Raw genomic sequence first — 23,135 nt, 5'->3', positions numbered from 1 at the left:
CAAACTACAAGAGAGGAGATTCCATCTGAACATGAGGAAGAACTTCCTGACTGTGAGAGCCGTTCAGCAGTGGAACTCTCTGCCCCGGAGTGTGGTGGAGGCTCCTTCTTTGGAAGCTTTTGAACAGAGGCTGGATGGCCATCTGTCAGGGGTGATTTGAATGCAATATTCCTGCTTCTTGGCAGAATGGGGTTGGACTGGATGATGGCCCATGAGGTCTCTTCCAACTCTTTGATTCTATGATTCTATGATTCTATGACTGTTCTCTAATCTGTGAAGATTGTTTGGATCCTGCTCCTGTCCATTGGAACATTCGTTTTCTCTCCTAATTTGGTGCCATTTGCCCCTTTGGTCAGCCTGCCCTCTCTTCCACCCAAGTCCCCTGGCTATTGCCTTGGAGCACTTCAGCTTCCGGCGTGAGTTGTCCTACTCTCAACATCTGTGCTGATGAACAGACCAGCGCTTGTATCTACAGGATAATCCCTCCACCATACTTCAGGAAATTCAAATTGAGGAAGAATCCCGCAGAGGGATATTTGTTTTTTTCTCCCACAGCAGGGAATAAACTGCCACAATTATTTGTCCTCACATCTGAGGAGAAAACATTAGCGGATTTGCATACCTACAAACTACATAAGAGCTTGTTTTCAAAATGAGTCCTAGAATCATATTGCTGGAAAAGAGGCTCTGGGGCCACTCAGTCCAATCCCCTTCTGTCAGGCTATAGGACACACTCAAAGCCCTCCCAACAGATGGCCATCCAGCCTCTGAACAACGCACAGAGCTGATTTAGTTTAAGACAGGCCAAGGATGTTTAAAATGCTCTTGAACCACATGAAACAGAGTCATCAGCTGCTCTGAGTATCCCCCCAGAATCAGTCCCAGGATAAAGGGTCTGTGTAGAGCTAAGTGTGGTCTCCATACAGTAGATTTGGGCCCAAAGGACCATTTAGTCCAGTTTGTTTCCCAAACTTCAGTCTCCAGGTGTTTTGGACTTCACCTACCAGAAGCCCTACCTGCCTTGGCCAATGATCCAGGATTTTGGGAGCTGAATCCTGGATCATTGGCCAAGGCAGGTAGGGCTTCTGGTAGGTGAAGTCCAAAACACCTGGAGACTGAAGTTTGGAAAACAAACTTATGTTGCAATTACACAGCATTTCTAGGGTGTACTGTGGCGCAGCTGGCTGAGTGTCAGCTGCATTAAGATCACTCTGACCAAAAGGTCGTGAGTTCGAAGCCAGCCCGGGTTGGAGTGGGTTTCCAACCAATTGTGTGTAGCCTGTTGTCAACCTTTGCAACCCGAAAGACAGTTGCATCTGTCAAGTAGGAAAATTAGGTACCACCTTAAAAAAAAGTGTGGGGAGGCTAAATTAACTGATTTATGAGGCCATAAAGAAGACTCCAGCAAAGCATTCCAGCCGGGAAGCATGCGGGGAATGCGGAAGTGCTTCATCAGCGTCGCAGATGGACGATGAAAGCGACAGCTCCCTTGGCGGCCAGAAAAAGTTAAATAGCCTCTGTCTATGTCTGTATATGTTTGTATGTCAAAAATTGGCATTGAATGTTTGCCATATATGTGTACAGTGATTGTGACTGTCATGATGCAATACCTATTCTGTATATAACTCTCTGAGGATCTGATAGAGCCTGAAAGTGGATGATGATGATGATGATGATGATGATGATGATGATGATGATTATTGCTGCAAAGGAGTTGCATCAGCCAGTGTCCCTTACTGATGACCTATCAGTAGGTGGCTATATACAAGTGGTGAAATAATCCATCTTTCACTCTCCTGTGTGACTCAGTGTGAGTATCTTCCTATGTTGTATGTGACTATATGATGATTCTGATTGTTTGCATGTACAAGGAAAGTGGATCTGCATATCCTGATTGTATGTATATTTGTATGTGTGTGAGTATGTATGTATATGTATTTATGTATATATATTACACATATATACATATACACACACACACACCTGTTGCATATATATATATATATATATATACACACATACACGAGCGCAACAGGGAAGATTACAGTTTCTGGATATATTGGATGAAAACCTGATTTTTTTTATTATTATTATTGCTATTATTGCTATTATTATTATTATTATTATTATTATTATTATTATTGCAAAGGAGTTGCATCAGCCAGTGTCCCTTACTGGTGACCCATCAGGAGGTGGCTATATACAAGTGGTGAAATAATCCATCTTTCACTCTCCTGTGTGACTCAGTGTATTTCCCTATGTTGTATGTGATGATATGATGACTGATTGTTTGCAAGTACAAGGAAAGTGGATTTGCATATCCTGCTTGTACATTTTGTATACACTGCAGCTTTGAAGATTAAAACCCCTAGATATTATGTCGAGCTGATATTGCACCACCTGACATCCACCGGGAAGTAGCAGCCAATAGTGAAAGGACCAAGGCAGAGACATCTCCAGCTCATCCCCTGTTTGGGTATCAGCCAGCACGTCAATGACTTAAATCAAGAAATAGTTTTCTTAGATCTACAGAGACACTTGCTGGAACACCTCGGCAAGCGAGAGTCCAAAAGTGGCAGGCTCAAACCCAGAACCTCAATCCATGGCTGATACCAAATGAGAGACTCCCCGCTGGGCACACAGAAGATGGGGCGACTTGGAAGACGCTGAACAGACTGCGCTCTGGCACCACGAGATGCAGAGCCAACTTCAAGAAATGGGGCCACAAAGTGGAATCCACGACATGCGAGTGCGGAGAAGAGCAAACCACTGACCACCTGCTGCAATGCACCCTGAGCCCTGCCACATGCACAATGGAGGACCTCCTTGTGGCAACACCAGAGGCACTCCAAGGGGCCAGATACTGGTCAAAGGACATTTAATCAACTACAAAATTTGCAAACTTTGTGTTTTGTCTGTTTGTTTGTTTTGTTAAAAATGTAATACAAATGTCTGGTTGCCCCTTACATGATAAATAAATTTTGGATGAAAACCTGAATCCATGAGTACCAAAATAGTGTGTAGACAAGTTCAGATGTTGGCAGTTGGACTCTGCTGGTAGATGGGCTGAAGCACATGTGTTTGCAATGAAAGGACTCTGCTATATATTATTTTACTTGCTTCTGGGACACCTGCTATCGAGCTTGCATCGGTTCAAGGAGATCGTGATTTGAAAATTGTAACTCATGTACCAGCAAATCCCGCAACATGTGGTAGCAGGGGATGGTTTCGATCCATCGACCTCTGCTACCACTTGTCATGGGATTTGTTGGTATGTGAAGCGATTTATAGTTTCCAAATCACTTCACGTACCAGCAAATCCCATGACATAAATCAGCCGCAACTGAAGACCTGGCTCTTCCAGCAGGCCTACCCAGTCCATTTTAAACAATGAACTTTACTTATGCATTTTATTTAATCTTTATCCTAGGTATTTTAATGGTATTGTGTTTTAATTGTGTGTTTTAACAATGTTGCACCCTGCCTCAAGCCACGGTGAGAGACAGATAACAAATGTTGTTGTTGTTGTTTTGTAGAAGTTTTCCAAGAGTGAGTGTTCTGGTACAGCTGTACCAGGAGCTCCAACTTTATTTGCTTTGTATTAAATGTTTGGTTGCAGTCCTAGGTTTCAGGGACTCTGCAGATAGGTGGCTTCTTTTGGCTGCAGTCATAGGGCAAGTCACCTGTCCATCATCATTAAGTTTTGGTCCCACCCCTTGCTCAGGGCAATTGGGAAGGAAAGGGGGCCATTTTTAGTTAGTCTCAGCAAGGTAAGCTAATGTACAGGATGTGTGCAAGCTTCCCCTGTACAAAAGCTTCAACCTTTAAGAATTTCCAGGGAAACAGCCCTAAAGACCAAAGAACTCCAGCAGGAGAGCATCTAAGCCTTTACTGGTAGGTCCACTCGGCGTTCGAGAAGCAGTTCGACCCGGTAGCGGAGTCCACATCAGTAATTGTTAGATTACAGTCAGCCTGGGAGAAGTTAAAAAGGGGATTTTCCTTTAAAGAAGAAGTTATTGAAGACAGTTGCCTGTCCTTTGTGGGCAAGATTAGGAATTCATCAGTTGCCTAAAAGCTTGGAATCATTTGCTTAACTTTACTGAAGACAAGAAAAGTTTCTGTTTGATTGTTCATTAATAAAAGACTTTGTTGTACTTCACAAGCCATCTAAAGACTGTTTGTGGTGGAAAACCTCTGAGAATTTCTCCTTGGGCCCCCTGGCTTCCCACTGGGCAAAGGTTGCACGTCTTGTTCTAAAGGAAATTCTTTACAGGCCCAGCACGCAACAGAACAGTGAGTATTTTCTGTATATTTTTATTTATTTATTTCCAGAGCCATTCCCACTTGTCTAGGCAAATCTCCAACTGAAAATAAGGACGGAAATAACTCAACAAGGCTACAAGTTGAGCTGGTTTCAATTTACACAAATACAACATCCATATCAAAAGGATGTACACATAGGATTTCAGGAAAAAAATATTGATTTCGACAAAATATTCCAAGTAAGAAATAAACAACTATCCAAAATCGATGCCCTGCTGCTGAAACTGCACACAAAAGAGGAATATATCAGAATGTATGCTAAAATGGGCCAAAATAGGTGTGGCTTTATTGATACCACTCGATCCACAGTGCAATGGCATGGTCTCCTCAGACATGGCTATTGGAGCCAGCAATGAGATCAGAGTTGGCCATTCTAGCTGCCTTCTTCATATTGGCTCCCAAAGCAACCCATTTGTTTATTTATTTACAACTCAGAGCGGTTTACAATATACATATGTGATACATTACATTTAAAATCGGAGAAAATTTTTAATTTAAGGTGGGATCAGATGTCAAAGAGGGATGTGTTATTGCCCCAACCTCATTCTCCATCTTCATGGCTATGATACTGCACCTTGTTGATGGGAAGCTTCCTAGTGGAGTGGAAATAATCTATTGGACAGATAGCAAGCTATTTATAACCTCAACAAACTGAAAGTCAAAACCAAGGTCACAACAATGTCAGTTATAGAACTCCCGTATGCTGATGATAACATAGTCTGTGCTCATTCTGAAGACCTACAAGCCACTCTAAGCCCCTAGTTTTCTAAGATCTACAGAGACACTCGCTGGAGCACCTCAGCAAGAGAGAGTCCAAAAGTGGCAGGCTCAAACCCAGCACCTCAATCCGTGGGTGATACCAAATGAGAGACTCCCCCCTGGGCACACAGAGGACTGGGCGACTTGGAAGGCGCTGAACAGACTGCGCTCTGGCACCACGAGATGCAGAGCCAACCTTAAGAATTGGGGCCACAAAGTGGAATCCACGACATGCAAGTGTGGAGAAGAGCAAACCATTGAGCACCTGCTGCAATGCAACCTGAGCCCTACCACACGCACAAGGGAGGACCTTCTTGAGGCAACACCAGAGGCACTCCAATTGGCCAGAGACTGGTCAAAGGACATTGAATCAACTACCAAGTTTGCAAAATTTGTCTTTTTTTATCTGTTTGTTTGTTTTGTTCTGTTAGAAATGTAATACAATGGTATGGTTGCTGATGACACTATAAATAAACCATCTCCCAAAGTAGTTACTCTACTTTCAACACAAGAATGGAATAAGGAATGTTGGTGGACAGGAAAAGGGATTCAAAGGTGGGCTTAAAGCCAACCTTTAAAACTGTGGCACAGACACCAAGAGAGAACTGGGAGGCCCTGGCCCTCGAGGGCTCTAACTGGAGGCCAGCTGTGATGAAGAGTGCTGTGAAATTCGAAGAGGCATGAATGGAGGTTCAAGAGGAAGCCAACCCTTGTTGGGACTGCCTTCCAATTGGAAACCAATGTCCTCCTCCCTCCTCCCTGTGGCTTCCTCTCACATATTTATACATGGCTATCATATCTCCTCTCATCCTTCTTAGCCTGAAGACGAGAAGGCTGAGAGGAGATATGATAGCCATGTATAAATATGTGAGAGGAAGCCACAGGGAGGAGGAGGGAGCAAGCTTGTTTTCTGCTTCCCTGGAGACTACGATGCAATGGAGCAATGGCTTCAAACTACAAGAGAGGAGATTCCATCTGAACATGAGGAAGAACTTCCTGACTGTGAGAGCCGTTCAGCAGTGGAACTCTCTGCCCCAGAGTGTGGTGGAGGCTCCCTCTTTGGAAGCTTGGAAACAGAGGCTGGATGGCCATCTGTCAGGGGTGATTTGAATGCAATATTCCTGCTTCTTGGCAAAATGGGGTTGAACTGGATGGCCCAGAAGGTCTCTTCCAACTCTTTGATTCTATGATTCACTGTGGAAGAAGATGTGGGTCAAGAATAGGTCTCCACAATCACCTATGGACCCACCACCAAGACTTACACTTGGAAAGCAATCAGACTCAGACATGAGGAGTCACCGATGATGGTTTGTGTCAGACCCACCTCTGCACCTTTTCTACTGGCCATCGTACCCAATCTGGCTGCCGTTGCGAGAACCTGGCATTTGAGCTGATCTGATTGCACAATGAATGATGATCACCTCTCAGAATGTGTGGTTTTGATCATCTCCGACTGCTGCCTTGTTATGATGGGTCCTGCTGGGTTTGCCACAAATTTGAAATGTTACAGCGTCCGTGTAATTGAAATGAATGGAAATGAATGGCCTGCTGGAACGACTGAATTACGTTTGGAAATGAATTGATCCCAGACTGCTTTATTGCAGCCATCTCTCGATAATGTATTATTGTTCCACACCATTCGGGGGGGGGGGGGGGGGGGGGAGGAGGTAGAGCTCTGTGGAGAATGTGCCGGATGAGAAAAACCTGGATGGTGCTGGCAGTCTAAAGATTTACGGCCACATGATCAATGTGTTAGTCTTCAAGGTGTTACTCGATTCCTGGTGATTTAGTGGTGGTCGGGGACCAAACCTCCAGGGTTGCAAAATTTCCTCCCCGCTTTATTGTTCATCTTGCTTGCAATGCATTATGCTCCATTCTAAGGCTCCATTTTGGCCCATGAAGCCAGCCAGCATCTCAAGATCTCCAGATTTTCCTTTGTCACCTTAATCTGGTAGTACTGATCTCAACAACAACAACAACAACAACAACAGCAACAACAGCAACAACAACAATGTCCATTGCAAAAAAAGAAAAGAAACAAGAAAGCTGTTGCATATGTATCCTCTCTTTTGCTCCTGTTGTATTGATACGACCAAATGGGAGTGGCAGAATATGAATGAAATTCACTGAATTGTGTTAGGGATGAAAAAAATATTTGTTGGTGTTTTGGTATGGCTGTATCAGGAGCTCCAGCTTCTTTTTCTTTCTTTGAGTGTTGGCATGCATTTCAAAGTTCCATGCATTTTGCAATAAGGTGGCTTCCCTTGGTTCGCAATGATAGGGCCAATGACCCATCAATCATCATTAGGTTCTTTAGTTCCGCCCCCTTTTCTGGGTTTAGGAGGGGAATGGTGGACCTCTAGTTCAGTTCTCACAGAGAAACCTTTCGTACGGGACGTGAGTCAGTTCCACCTGTAGAAAGCTTAGTCTTTTGCAGCTTTTGCTGGGGAAATTCAGTCCCACAGCTCTACAGAGAAGCATAGCTTTTGCTGTGGGAATCCAGTAGGCCTGGGTAACAACGGAAAAATTTGTTTCTAAAATCGATTTGTATTTGAGGGGTTTTTTTGTTTCGATATTTAAAATAATTACAAAATTTTCCTTTTAAAAGGTTCGATATTTACGAAATTTCGTAAATGGTAAAAAATTAACGAATCGATTTCCGAAACAATAACGAATCGATTCGTTAATGGCGGACGCGACCGCGAAATATGCTAAAAAACCTCCAAAACCTTCTGAAGCTTCCCTCTCCCTCTGTTGTTGACTGTTGGTGTGATATTATAATTTTTTTCACTAATTAAACCATAAAACTGGCCCAGACATGCGGAAATAATAACGAAACGACCTCAAAACAATAACGAAACGAATACAATATCGAAATACGAAGCATTTACAAAACGTTTTTGAAAATTCGTTTTTTTAAATAATTGCTCCAGAATGGTTCGTTATCGTTTTGTAATTGAAAAAATTAAGGAATTATTAACGAATTACGAATTAACGAAACGAAACCGCCCAGCCCTAGAATCCAGTCCCACAGCTTTACAGCCAGCCTTCGCTGGGAATCGATGACCTTCTTTCCTCTTGGAAATCTACAAAAGGACGTGTTTGGTAAGGGCCACTCACGGCAGCCATAACGCAATTTGGACCGGGTGTAGGGGCCCACACCAGCAGAGCCTAAGACAGATTGCCCAGGTAGAGGTCAAGGATTTCCCTGATAGAGAAGAAACAGTTCATGAAGATAGTTGCCTGTCCCTTGTGGACAAGATTAAGAAAGCCACCAGTTGATTCAAAGCCTTGAAGTATTTGTTTGATTTATTGAAGACCTAAGTAATAATCAAGAACTTTGTTAAACTTTCCAAGTTTCTAAAGACTTTGTTTAGGGAAATCTATAGGGCTTCTAATCCGAGGCATCCCCGGCGTCCCGTTGGGCATACAGAGCACGTCCTATCTACAGACCTTTTCACGGGCCCAGCGCATGACAGCACAGTTGGTCTTTGGCCAATGGGTTAAACTGGTGTAAGGTAGACTTGCACCATTATATTTTCCACCTTATATTGTTCTGCTTGAAATGCCCTGGAGAACCAAGACATTGTTACTAGGCCTGGGTAACAACGCAAAAATTTGTTTCTAAAATCGATTTGTATTTGGGGTTTTTTTTTGTTTCGATATTTAAAATAATTACAAAATTTTCCCTTAAAAAAGTTCGGTATTTACGAAATTTTGTTAATATTTACAAAACATTTTGTAAAGATGGCGCCCTTTTTTTTCAATATTTTTTAAATATTGTTTTAATTTAATTATTAATTTAGTAGAATAGGGAGGAGAAATTATTATTAAGGAGGGAAGGCAGGCACTCACTCTGGCGGGCCCTCAAGCGCTGCCGCCGAGTCGGGCCCGGCTCCTCCGAAGCAATGCGAAATTGGGAGAAGGGCTCCCCAAAGGCCATCTAGCCCAGCCCTCCGCTAAGGAATTGGGAGAACGAAGCACAGCCCTCCGCTAAGGAATTGGGAGAATGAAGCACACCCACCGCAAAGGTGAGGAAGGAGGGACGGGCCACCTTCCCGCTGAGGGTCGCTCGCCCTCTCGCTTGCCCTCTCGCTCACTTGCTCAGCCGGCGCCTTCCCCGCCCTCTCCTCCTCCTCCTCTTTCAGGCTCTGCCTCTGACTGGCTAAGAGAGGAGAGAGAGCAGAGCTCCCAGCAAGCATCTAGCCAGGCCATCTTACGTATTTCCGAAATGGACGGAAATACAAAACTTTTTGGCGCCTGCCGTTTCGATATTTAAAAACACTTCCGGGTTTAAAAATAAGTTTTGTAATCGTTTTGTAATTGCTAAAATTAACGAATATTTAACGAATTACAAAATTAACGAACGAAACCTCCCAGGCCTAATTGTTACGCTGAATCAATTTGTTGCACAGTAGCAATGTCCAGCATGTCCAAAAACCCAATGCCAAAGACACAGACCAGTCAGAAGAAATAAAACAGTAGAACTTTACTCTTGGTTGTAGAGTTGAAAATAAAACAGCTTGGCACACTTACATAGTCTCTGTACGTAATACAGAATAAATCTACTGTGTTATAAATCATAGAGCATAACAAAATAAAACATGGTTACTTCACCATAGCATAAGCTTCTTGCATCTGCTCTCCAGCAAATCAAACAGCCAACTGCTAACAGTTTGCAAAAGCCTCAGAAAACTGTTACATAGAAGAGGCGTGGCACAGCCTTGCTGAGCTGAGCTAGTTTTGCAGCTGCAGTTAATCATTAACACTTTTCAAGGCTTTTCTGCAAGGCTTTCTTTAACACACACACACTGGACTTACAACAATATACCGTAATAGACATTCCTAGAAATAATATTTTAAATTAAATATGTGAACAATTAAATCTCCAAAAGTTAAGATTGCAAATGTGGAGGGGTGGCTGTAATTATCCGTGCTGATAAACTGAGGCGAAAATATTTACAGATCTGGTAGATAACATTATTCTCATTATATCCATAAGCAGAGACAAACCTTAGGAAAGATACTACTGTCCCAGCTTCAGTCTCCCATCCATAAAATGGGGTTAGTAATGCTGGTTTACTTCACAAGGTTATTGCAAAGATGACTGGAATATTATTCATATAAGGGCTCTACAAACAGGATTCACCTTATAATCAATGGCAGATGGCAAAACAGTTGCAATTCTGCTGGGGAATCCGTTCTTGCTATTGCATTTGGAAGCAAAGTGGTGTGCTTTGCTCCACAGGGATGCCAAGGTGCTTGTTTATAAAGCTATTGTCCTCCTAACCCCGCTATATGCCTGCGAAACGTGGACTGTCTACAGACGTCACATGCAACTTCTGGAACGACTCCATCAGCGTTGCCTCTGGAAAAGCCTGCAATTTTTTTGTGAAGACAGGCGGACGGATGTCAGCATGCTGGAAGAAGCAAAGGCCACCAGCACTGAAGTGATGGTGCTCTGCCATCAACTCCGCTGGACCAGCCATGTTGTCCGGATGCCCAACCACTGTCTCCCAAAACAGTTACTCTATTCCCAACTCAAGAATGGAAAATGGAATGTTGGGGGACAGAAAAAGAGATTGAAAGATGGGCTCAAAGCCAACCTTAAAATCTCTGGCATAGACACTGAGAACTGGGAAGCCCTGGCCCTTGAGCGCTCCAGCTGGAGGACAGCTGTGACCAGCAGTGCTGCAGAATTTGAGGAGGCACGAGTGGAGGGCCAAAGAGAGAAACGTGCCAGGAGGAAGGCGCGTCAAGCCAACCCCAACCGGGACCGCCTTCCACCTGGAAACCAATGTCCTTACTGCGGAAGAAGATGCAGAGCAAGAATAGGGCTCCACAGCCACATACGGACCCACAAGGAAATCCATAATGGAAGACCATCTTACTCGTCCAACGAGGGATCTCCTAAGTAAGTAAGTAAGTAAGTAATTGTCCTCCTAACCCCGTTATATGCCTGAAAATGTGGACTGTCTACAGACGTCACATGCAACTTCTGGAACGACTCCATCAGCGTTGCCTCTGGAAAATCCTGCAAATCTTTTGGGAAGACAGGCGGACAAATGTCAGCATGCTGGAAGAAGCAAAGGCCACCAGCATTGAAGTGATGGTCCTCCGCCACCAACTCCACTGGACTAGCCACGTTGTCCGGATGCCCAACCACCGTCTCCCAAAACAGTTACTCTATTCCCAACACAAGAATGGAAAACGGAATGTTGGGGGACAGGAAAAGAGATTGAAAGATGGGCTCAAAGCCAACCTCAAAAACTCTGGCATAGGCACCATGAGAGAACTGGGAAGCTCTGGCCCTTGAGTGCTCTAACTGGAATTAGAATGTTAGGAATGGTGGGAAGTGAAGTCCAAAACACCTGAAGGGAAGGCTGAAGTTTGCCCACGCCTGTGCTAAACCAACATGGTGATAATCATGTCGATGAACCTGGTGAAAGGATGGAATTATTTTGGTAGTTTGCCCATGCCTGTGCTAGCATCATCACAAATGGCAGCCTTATCCCACACCATGTAGACACACATGTTGAGAGGTCCCAAAAGAGGAACAGAGCTGTCATGACCATAAACTGCCATTTTATATTGAGCCAATGGGACATTTGGAGAAGACAATGAGGTCCTGATCCAAATGAGGTCGTAACTGTTGCGCAGCAAGCGCATCTTTGCCACGTCCCATGCACAAGACACACAGACAAGAGTAGAAACGAACAGAAATATCTTTACTCTTAATAGCAGAGATGAAATACAAACTTCCAATGTTGCATACAAAAAACAAACAGTGCAAGAAACTTACATAGTTTTTGTAAGTAATACAAAATGAGGCATCTTCATCTTAAGTCAAATGAGAAAGCAAAACATAAACCTTAAGCCAGCGTTTCTCAACCTGGGGGTCGGGACCCCTGGGGGGGGGGGGTCACGAAGAAGTGTCAGAGGGGTCGCCAAATACCATCAGAAAACACAGTATTTTCTGTTGGTCATGGGGGTTCTGTGTGGGAAGTTTGGCCCAATTCTATCATTGGTCGGGTTCAGAATGCTCTTTGATTGTAGGTGAACTATAAATCCCAACAAGTACAACTCCCAAATGTCAAAGTCTATTTTCCCCACACCCCATCAGTGTTCACATTTGAGCATATTGAGTATCCATGCCAAGTTTGGTCCAGATCCATCATTGTTTGAACCCCTCTGGATGTAGGCAAACTACAACTCCCAAACTCAAGGTCAATGACCACCAAACCCTTCCAGTATTTTCTGTTGATCATGGGAGTTCTCTGTGCCAACTTTGGTTCAATTCCATTGTTGGTGGGGTTCAGAATGCTCTTTGTTTACATGTTAACTATAAATCCCAGCAACTACAACTCCCAAATTACAAAATCAATCCCGCCCCCAACCCCAACAGTATACAAATTTGGGCATACTGGGTATTTGTGCCAAATTTGCTCCAGTGAATGAAAATACATCCTGCAGATCATTATTTACATGGCGATTCATAATGTTAGGCTTATGGTTGGGGGTCACCACAACATGAGGAACTGTATTAAGGGGCCGCGGCATTAGGAAGGTTGAGAACCACTGCCTTAAGCAAACGGCTATTCCACCATAGCCTCCTTTAGAGCAGCATAATGGCTTCTCTCCAACCTGTTCCTCAGAGCAGAGCCTTTGAGCACAGACCTCCTCAGAGAAAAATCTTTCCAGAACTGTATTCCAAAAACCCATACAGTTATACCCTAGCAGATGTGGTCCAAGATTGCTGGTTGACCTACATTACCAGCTGCACATAAGGTTTTTCTTCAACACACACACACATTTGGTCCTGCTACAACTTAATGTAACAGTAGTGACCCACACGACGCATCATAGCAGCATGCTCACCTGTGGCCGAGGGTGTCCCGTCACCAGGCAGGTGAGCTCCAGCGTCTCTCCTTCACGAATGGTGTAGACACGCTCGGAATACCGCTCCTCCTCAATGTTGCAGGCCAGGCCCGAGTGAATGATGCGCACCGTAGGAGGGGCTGCGAGGGAAGCAGAGAAGAAGCCATCAGTAAAATCTTGGTGCATGGTGTGAGCAGGGAAAACAATGACATGCACAGACATAGCATGGGGACACCATGAGAAGGGGATCTAGGAGTCTTAGTGGATCACAAGATGAGCACCAGTGTGATGCAGCAGCGTACAAAGTCAATGCCATTCTAGGCTTCATCAAGAAGAGTACAATGCACAGAAGCAGGCGACTTAAATCTAGACATAGTTTTCTAAGATCTACAGAGACACTCGCTGGAACACCTCAGCAAGCAAGAGTCCAAAAGTGGCAGGCTCAAACCCAGAACCTCAACCAATGGCTGATACCAAATGAGAGACTCTCCCCTGGGTACACAGAAGACTGAGTGACTTGGAAGGCGCTGAACAGACTGCGCTCGGGCACCACGAGATGCAGTGCCAACCTTCAGAAATGGGGCAACAAAATGGAATCCTCGATATGCGAGTGTGGAGAAGAGCAAACCACTGACCACCTGCTGCAATGTAACCTGAGCCCTGCCACATGCACAAGGGAAGACCTTCTTGCAGCAACACCAGAGGCACTCCAAGGGGACAGATACTGCTCAAAGGACATTTAATCAATTACCAAACTTGTTAATTTTGTGTTTTGTCTGTTTGTTTGTTTTGTTCTGTTAGAAATGTAATACAATTGACTGGTTGCCCTGACACGACAAACAAACAGACACCCTTTGTTCAATTCTGGGCAGAGCAATTCAAGAAAGATATAAACAAGGTGGAAGTGGTCCAGAGAGGGACACCAAAATAGTCAAAGGTCTGGAAACCAAGAATCCCACGGAGAGCTATGCATGACAGCCAGAAGTAGTTTAACTCATGTGATGAGCTCCATGTCTCTCCATGCTGGAAAAGAGGCCGAAGTCTCCTACAAATGGGATATGTCTCTATGTGATAAAGTGGAAAGCGGGGCACAACTGCATCAGTTCTACAGTGCAGATGCACCCCAAGTGGAATGAGATACGGAATGAAATCAAGATTGGTTTCAGGGATGGAAATCTTTGCACATGTTTTGCTCTCAAATGCCATGGATTTCAAAAACTGCCACCCACATCATAATCCCCTGTGGCAGAGAATGGGGGTGTTTCTGTGCATTTTAATGATATTTCATATTTAGGACATTTATTTCTTCGCACAATAATAATATTTTTTTAAAGACACTTTGAAAAATGTTGTTCTGCAGTTGTTTTGTACAAAAAATGCACAATTTTTCTGTAAAAAAAAACATTGCCTTTTGGGGGCACAAACTGGATACCTTTTCCTTATGCTTTTAAGCCCCATATTTTTATTTCGCCTCCTGCGCCTCTCAGAAGACCCCCTCCCAGAATCCCAGAATGGCTTCCGCCCCTCCAGAGGAACTGTGGACATGATCTTCACTGCACGACAGCTCCAAGAAAAATGCAGGGAACAAAACCAACCTCTGTACATGGCATTCATCGACCTTGCAAAGGCATTTGACACAGTGAATCGCAGCGCTCTCTGGACCATCCTCCAAAAATTGGGTGCCCAAACAAATTTGTGAACATCCTGTGGCTCCTGCATGATGACATGATGTCAACAGTCTTGGACAGCAATGGCTCCCAAAGTGACCCATTTAAGGTGGAATCGGGTGTCAAACAGGGATGTGTTATTGCCCCAACTTTATTCTCCATCTTCATCGCTATGATACTTCATTTTCATTGATGGGAAGCTTCCCACCGGAGTGAAAATCATCTATCAGACAGATGGCAAGCTGTTTAACCTCAGCAGAATGAAAGCCAAAACCAAAGTTACAACAACATTTGTTATAGAACTCCAGTATGCTGATGACAATGTCGTCTGTGCGCATTCAGAAGAAGATCTACAAGCCACTCTAAACACCTTCGCAGATGCATACATGAAGCTTGGCCTGTCACTGAATATCGAGAAAACCAAAGTGCTCTTCCAGCAGTCACCAGCCATCCCCTCCCCAATGCCAGAGATACAGCTTAATGGTGTAGCATTAGAAAATGTTGACCATTTCCGCTCCCTTGGCAGCCACCTCTCCACAAAAGTCAACATTGACACCGAAATACAACACCACCTGAGCTCTGTGAGTGCAGCATTCTCCCGAATGAAGCAGAGAGTGTTTGAGAACTGGGACATCCGTAGGGATACCAAGGGGCTTGTTTATAAAGCCATTGTCCTCCCAACCCTGCTCTATGCCTGCGAAACGTGGACTGTCTACAGACGTCACATGCAACTCCTGGAACGATTCCATCAGTGCCACCTCCGGAAAATCCTGCAAATCTCTTGGGAAGACAAGCGGACAAATGTCAGCGTGCTGGAAGAAGCAAAGACCACCAGCATTGAAGCGATGGTCCTCTGCCATCAACTCCACTGGGCTGGACACATTGTCCGGATGCCTGACCACCATCTCCCAAAGCAGTTGCTCTTCTCTGAACTTAAGAACGGAAAACGGAATGTTGGTGGACAGGAAAAGAGATTGCAAGATGGCCTCAAAGCCAACCTTAAAAACTCTGGCATAGACACTGAGAACTGGGAAGCCCTGGCCCTTGAGCGCTCCAGCTGGAGGTCAGCTGTGACCAGCAGTGCTGCAGAATTCAAGGAGGCATGAGTGGAGGGCGAGAAGAGTGGAGAAACGTGCCAGGAGGAAGGCGCGTCAAGCCAACCCCAACCGAGACCGCCTTCCACCTGGAAACCAATGCCCTCACTGTGGGAGAAGATGCAGGTCAAGAATAGGGCTCCACAGCCACCTACAAACCCACAAAGAAACCCATCATGGAAGACCATCTTACTCATCCAACGAGGGATCGCCTAAGTAAATAAAGTAAAGTAAGTAAGTTTTTGTGGGTTGTTTTAAGTTTTTCCGGGCTATATGGCCATGTTCTGGAGGCAATTTTTCTCCTGACATTTCGCCTGCATCTATGGCAAACATCCTCAGAGGTAATGAGGTCTGTTGGAACTAGGAAAAATGGGTTTATATATCTGTGGAATGACCAGGATGGGACAAAGGACTTTTGTCTGCTGGGGCTAGCTGTGAATGTTTCAGCTGATCACCTTGATTTGCATTCAATGGCTTGGAAGCACCTGGGGGAAATCTTTTGTTGAGAGTGATTTCATGTCCCTGTTTGTTTCCTCTCTGTTGTTTTGCTGTTGTAATTTTTGAGGTTTTTAAATACTGGTAGCCAGATTTTGTTCATTTTCATGGTTTCTTCCTTTCTGTTGAAATTGTCCACATGCTTGTGGATTTCAATGGCTTCTCTGTGTAGTCTGACATGGTAAGTAAGTTTTATTTCGGGGGTGATTTCCAGGCTATTTTCTGTCCCCAACCTGCTCCAAATCCACTGCAACTGCCTGGGTTTCTCTCCTCCATTGAACTGAATGGGGATCCTCTTGCAAAGAAGGGAAACTCTGTATGTGAAGCAAGATCTGCGGTGCCTGCAAGGGATTCACAGACGAGAGCACATCCATCCCCATTTATTAATCTCCAAGAACCCCCCGAAGGGCGCTTTCCATTTTTTAATTTTAACTCAAGATATTTTGGTTTTAATTTAGGAAAAATAATAAACCCAACAACTTTTCATTATTATTCCTTCTTTATTGCCTATACCGCTCGAAATGTATTATCTTGCTCGTTATCCAAGCAAAGCGCTTTAATGAGGACAATAAAACTAAGCGGTCGGCACAAGGGGACCAATCCCACTCGCTCTTTATGCAAGGAAAACGCGATGCAAACGTTGCTTTAGGGCCCGATCAGGGCGTTCCTTATTGGCAATGCAAAGGCTGTGGAGCCAATCCTTGGCATTAAAGAGGAGGCAAGGATGTGGGACCTCTTTTCAAGGAGGGCCACCACTCCCCATCCCAGCACTCTTGGCTTCTCCATTGGGAAATAATGATGGAACACGGCTTGGAATAACAAAATCCAAGGATCCTAATGTTGGAAGAGAGCCCAAAGGCCATTCTGCCCAAGCCCCCCTTGCCATGCAGGAAGACACCATCCAAACCCTCCCGACAGAAACACTTCTAGCCTCTGCTTATAACATTCAGAGAACAGGACTCCACCACCACCAGTGACTCCATCTTGGATGTTCACAGAATCCTTGAGTTGGATAAAACCCATCCAATCCAATCTCTTTTTGTCTTGCAAGAAGACACTGCCCAAGTCATAGAATCATAGAGTTGGAAGAGACCTCATGGGCCATCCAGTCAAACCCCTTGCTAAGAAGCAGGAATATTGCATTCAAAGTCCTCAGAACAGACGACCATCCTGCCTCTGTATAGAAACTCCTCGAGAAGGTGGCTCCACCAGAAACCCAAGAAGCATACTCCACAGTTCATCAGCTCTTACCGTCAGGAATTCTTTCTTATATTCAGATGGAGTCTCTTTTCCTACCATCTGAACCCATGGCTCCAACCTTTCTCCTCAATTGGACCTCCTTTCAAATATTGAAGCATGGCTCTCAAGTCCCCTTATCTGTCTTCTCCTCTCCAGGCCAAACATATCCAGCTCTCTAGACGTTTCTCATAGGGCTTGGCTTCCAGACCTTTGAGCATTTTGGTCTCTGGTCACCTTCCAGCTTGTACATCTCCTTTTTGAATTGTGGTTTCTAGGGCCTTCTATGTCATCCTCATCTTCATCCTGATCCCCAGCCTAATCCTCATCCTCATCCTCAACCTCATCCTCATTTATTTATTAGCTACCTCTCCTTGCAGCTCAAGGTGGAATAGAGTTGTATACAATGCATATCTAACTAACACAACATTATCTGACTGTGTTGGTGCGAGTGGCGCCACCTATATGTATAACTGTTAGTTGCAAGATTTAAACTATTGTATCATGCTTAATCCTGCCTTTTTACCCTGCCTATGTATAGTTGGATTGATTGGTTATTTATAGCTGTCAATCAATGTTGTTTGCACCAGTTGAATTGCTTTTTCAGCTTAATCGTTTGGCTCCACCTCTTCCTGGAGGAGAGGAATGCTTCCCTTTTTTATTCTACCTTCAGATTTTCTACCAGATGGACGTGAGTAAGAGACTTGGCTCTAAAAGCCCCTGATTAAGTTACCTCTCAGCACCAATTCTGAGGTTTTTACACTTGAGACTTATGCTTCATGTTCAGACCATCCTGAACGATGTTGAGAAGTCTCAAGCGCCTGCAAACCAGTTCTTTTGGCACCAGAGGAAGACCCTGAGGGATAGCCAATAGTCCAGAGGACAGGAGCAGAATTCAAAACGATCTTCACAGATTAGAGAGATGGGCCAAAACTAACAAAATGAAGTTCAACAGTGACGAATGCAAGATACTCCACTTTGGCAGAAAAAATGAAATGCAAAGATACAGAATGGGGGATGCCTGGCTCGAGAGCAGTACGTGTGAAAAAGATCTTGGAGTCCTCGTGGACAACAAGTTAAACATGAGCCAACAATGTGATGTGGCGGCAAAAAAAGCCAATGGGATTTTGGCCTGCATCAATAGGAGCATAGTGTCTAGATCTAAGGAAGTAATGCTACCCCTCTATTCTGCTTTGGTTAGACCACATCTGGAATATTGTGTCCAATTCTGGGCACCACAATTCAAGAGAGATATTGGCAAGCTGGAATGTGTCCAGAGGAGGGCGACTAAAATGATCAAGGGTCTGGAGAACAACCCCTATGAGGAGCGGCTTAGGGAACTGGGCATGTTTAGCCCGAAGAAGAGAAGGCTGAGAGGAGATATGATAGCCATGTATAAATATGTGAGAGGAAGCCACAGGGAGGAGGGAGCAAGCTTGTTTTCTGCTTCCTTGGAGACTAGGACGCAATGGAACAATGGCTTCAAACTACAAGAGAGGAGATTCCATCTGAACATTAGGAAGAACTTCCTGACTGTGAGAGCCGTTCAGCAGTGGAACTCTCTGCCCCAGAGTGTGGTGGAGGCTCCTTCTTTGGAAGCTTTTAAGCAGAGGCTGGATGGCCATCTGTCAGGGGTGATTTGAATGCAATATTCCTGCTTCTTGGCAGAATGGGGTTGGACTGGATGGCCCATGAGGTCTCTTCCAACTCTTTGATTCTATGATTCTTCAAACATAGGCCATTTGGACTGGGGTTGTGGATCGCTCCAGCATTTACAGCCATTGAGAAAGAGGAACCTGGAAAAGCTTCTCAGCTGCAAAACTCCTTGAACCCAAGACAACCAGAGACTGTAATGTATATTTTCCTTTACCCCTTTGAAACTTCCAGTTTAGCTGCAACCCAGTTTTTGCGCTTTCTTCTTTCACCTTGATTAGAAGGCTCCTCAGCTCCTCCTCGCTTTCGGCCATCAGAGTGGTGCCATCTGCATATCTGAGGTTGTTAATGTTTCTTCCAGCAATTTTCACCCCAGCTTTGATGATGATAATGATATTTATTTATATCCTGGTTTTTCTATCTAAAAAGCAACCCAAATCAGATGATGCAGCAGCTAAAAAACCCAATGTGATTCTAGGCTGCACCAACAGGAGTCTATTGTCTAGACTGAGAGAGGAAATAGTCCCACTCTGTTCTGCTTCGGTCAGACCTTTCCACCTGGAATAATAAATAAATGTCCAGTTCTGGGCAAAGACATCCAAGAGGGATATTGAGAAGCTGGAAGGTGTTCTGAGAAGAGCCACCAAAAAGTCCAAAGGCCTGGAAGCCAAGCCCTATGAGAAACAGTGAATGGTGCTCTATCTAAAGGATGTTTATAGTTTGGAGAACTGAAAGAAGGAGACATGAGAGCCATGTTTAAATAGAATCATAGAATCCTAGAGTTGGAAGAGACCTCGTGGGCCATTCAGTCCAACCCCATTCTGCCAAGAAACAGGACAATTGCATTCAAAGCCCTCCCAATAGAGCCTCTGTTTAAAAGCTTCCAAAGAAGGAGCCTCCACCACACTCTGGGGCAGAGAGTCCCACTGTTGAACAACAGCTCTCACAGTCAGGAAGTTCTTCCTCATGTTCAGATGGAATCTCCTTTCTTTTAGTTTGAAGCCATTGTCCCACATCCTAGTCTCCAGGGAAGCAGAAAGGAAGCCTGCTTCTCCTCCGTAGGACTTCCATTCACATATTTATACATGGTCCTCATTCAAAGCACCCCCGACAGATGGCCATCCAGTCTCTGCTTAAAAGCCTCCAAAGAAAGAGCCTTCACCACACTCCAGGGCAGAGAGTTCCACTGCTGAACATACTTCTAGGAATCTTGGGTCAACCCTCCCAATATTTTGTGCAGAAAACAGTTCCAGATTGTTTTTGTGTGTGTTTTGGGTGCAAATGGACATTTCACAAGTACATCTCAGCATGCAAAAAATGTATTTCTCTTTCTTTCCTTCACCTCTCGGAACCCTCTCCAGAGAATAGGAAACTTTTCAAATGAGCTGCTTTGCATCCCAAAAGGAGGCGAGTGGAGATTTGCATCCCTAATGTTCAGGAAGGGGTTTCAAGTCGGAAAGAGGGAAGAAGCTGCCAACAGCTGTCTAACAAGCCATAAAACACAAGGAAGACCAAGTTCTAAATTAGCAAAAGAGCTTCTCAAGCCGGCTTCTCTCTGGGCTTTCTTTGGGGCGAGATTTATCTGCAGAAGAATTATTTAAAAACATGCTGTTTCATCTCTTCTGGGAACTGATCAAAACCCACAATGGCATCTCTCGGCAGATGCTTTTCCATAAAACTCTTATGGGAACATCCACAATTATTGCTTGAGCTGTAGGACATTGCCGCGAGCTCTCAACTTCTGGAAAGAGGACACGGACCCACAAACCCCATGGTTCCTTCTGTAGGAAAGAGAGAACTCTTAAATGAAAATAATGATCAGCGTGTTCTTCCTGTTTGTGGCAAAATGCATACAGTTTCAGCAGAAGATGTCCCTGTGGATACCCAAAATGGTGGATTATAGCAAACCCTGTACTTTGATTATAGTTGTCTGGAAGCATATCATAGACTTGCATTGGAGGACCTAGGAGCCCCCGGTGGTCACAGGTTCGAATCCGAGGAGAGCATGGATGAGCTCTGTGAAGGAGGGGTAAAACTACTGCCACCTAATCTGTGAGGAAGCCCAGTAATTCTCAGCATCAACTTAGGAGCTGTTTTACAAAGAAGGATTTACTTATTTGATAGCGTAGCGTTTACTGTCCCTGGTTTGACTTTACTTCTTATGCAGGCTGTTTGACTTAGGAGAAACTGTATCAGGCAAGGCTTGAGGAGAACAGTAACAAATTTATTGGAATAAGCAAGGTATAACAGATTCGATTGTTTCTTCACAAGAGGCACGAATCTTGATTGGTTACATTAGTAAGGTTTCATGAGTAACCTCAGGTTACATTAGTAAGGTTTCATGAGTAACCTCAGGCACAAACTTCAAGAGGTTTCTATAAGCAGATGTATCTCTCCTGGACAACTGTCCTAACAAAACAAATAAGCCAAAAGGCCTATTCAACAGAATTGGCTCCCAGCCAAACCTTGATTCTTAACCCAGAATCAATAACCCCCTGTAGTTTTATCACTACCGGGTCCTTTCCTGTAACCCCTGTGGTCACAAATAAACTCCCTGTTTCTCCCACTAGAGAGACCAGTCCTTCCCTGTAGCTCACCGGCTTACAGACTGCCACTTTCAAACAGCTGCCCCGTGAAGAGGCAGTGGGCTCCGCCCCCCGTTACTATGACAACTCAGCTCAAGCCACCAGCCACCATCTCTAACAAAATATAATCCTTCATAGGTAAAGGTATTCCCCTGACATTAAGTCCAGTCATGTCTGACTCTGGGGTGTGGTGCTCATCTCCATTTCTAAGCCGAAGAGCCAGCGTTGTCCGTAGACACCTCCAAGGTCATGTGGCCGGCATGACTGCATGGAGCGCCGTTATCCTTCATACTTACCATTTATTAACTACTGTTTAAACAACACATAACCATAGAAATAAAAGTTACACATCGTCACAAGCTCCTTCTGTCATCTCCAGCTCCCCCTTCAGGGATAGAAGCCACCCACAAGGATGGTAAAACATCAAAAACATCCAGGCATCCCCTGGGCAACGTCCTTGCAGACGGCCAGTTCTCTCACACCAGAAGTGACTTGAAGTTCCTCAAGTCACTCCTGACATGAAAAAAAAAAAAAAGGAGGACCTACAGAGAAATATTGGGAAACATTTTTGATGCATGAATAAGAGAAACCATGGATATTGATAGGGTGCCATACTATATGTGTTGGCCAAATACAGTCTCTGGGATTAGGGGCATAAGGCAGCCATGAAAGTGGAAAAACTGGAAATAAAAATATGACTATTGTTGGATTGCTGTGAGTGTTTCAAGCTGTCTGTCCATTCCAGAAGCATTCTCTCCTGGCATTTTGCCTGCATCTGTGGCTAATGGGATCCTCAGAGGTCTGTTGGAAGTGAGGTAAGTGGAGTGTGTGTGTATCTCTCTCTCTCTCTTATGTATGTGTGTTTGTGTGTGTGTGTGTGTGATATATATATATATATATATATATATATATATAGTATATGCTAACTGTCCCCTGCCATGAGTTGCTGTGGCCTAATCTGTGTATATGTGTTGTGTATGTTTGTACATATGTGTGTATATATTTGTGTATACATATATATGTGGTTTTGTGCATGCATTGTAATGTAATTTTGTTGGCTTTTTAAGTCTCTTCCACTGCGTTTTTCAGTGTTTTTATGAGTGATGGTCACTTGTTGGCCTGAGAGGTGTATTGTGTCCAAATTTGGTGCCAATTTGCCCAGTTGTTTTTGTGTTATGTTAATCCCACAAACGAACATTATATTTTTATATCTATCTATCTATCTATCTATGGAATAATATCCAGAGCGGGAGAAAGAACCCCTGTTCAGTAAGTGTGAATGTTGTCATTAGCAAGTTTCAATAGCCTTAAGTAGCCATGAAGCTACAAAGACAATCAGTGGAGTTATCTGCATGGAGGTAGCATAACTGTTGGTAACAATGTAAAAACCCTCGCCAATTGACTTTGCAGCTGCAAGGCTATTCAATGCTAATCAAGCTTGCTAA

The 23,135-nt window shown here is 44.2% G+C and overlaps 1 protein-coding gene across 4 annotated transcripts in view; it reads right to left on the bottom strand.

The window, feature by feature from the left end:
* The window catches only part of MDGA2 (MAM domain containing glycosylphosphatidylinositol anchor 2), a 633,808-nt gene that overhangs the window by 405,147 nt on the left and 205,526 nt on the right, over positions 1-23,135 (bottom strand). For all 4 annotated transcript variants that reach the window (XM_067463147.1, XM_067463149.1, XM_067463148.1 and 1 more), the window contains exon 2: positions 12,961-13,100. In XM_067463147.1, the coding sequence (XP_067319248.1) occupies positions 12,961-13,100 (140 nt within the window). The remainder of the gene's footprint in view (positions 1-12,960; positions 13,101-23,135) is intronic.

Source organism: Anolis sagrei, chromosome 1, assembly GCF_037176765.1.
Source record: "Anolis sagrei isolate rAnoSag1 chromosome 1, rAnoSag1.mat, whole genome shotgun sequence".
Lineage (NCBI taxonomy): Eukaryota > Metazoa > Chordata > Lepidosauria > Squamata > Dactyloidae > Anolis > Anolis sagrei.
This window is presented reverse-complemented; position numbering and strand designations above follow the sequence as displayed.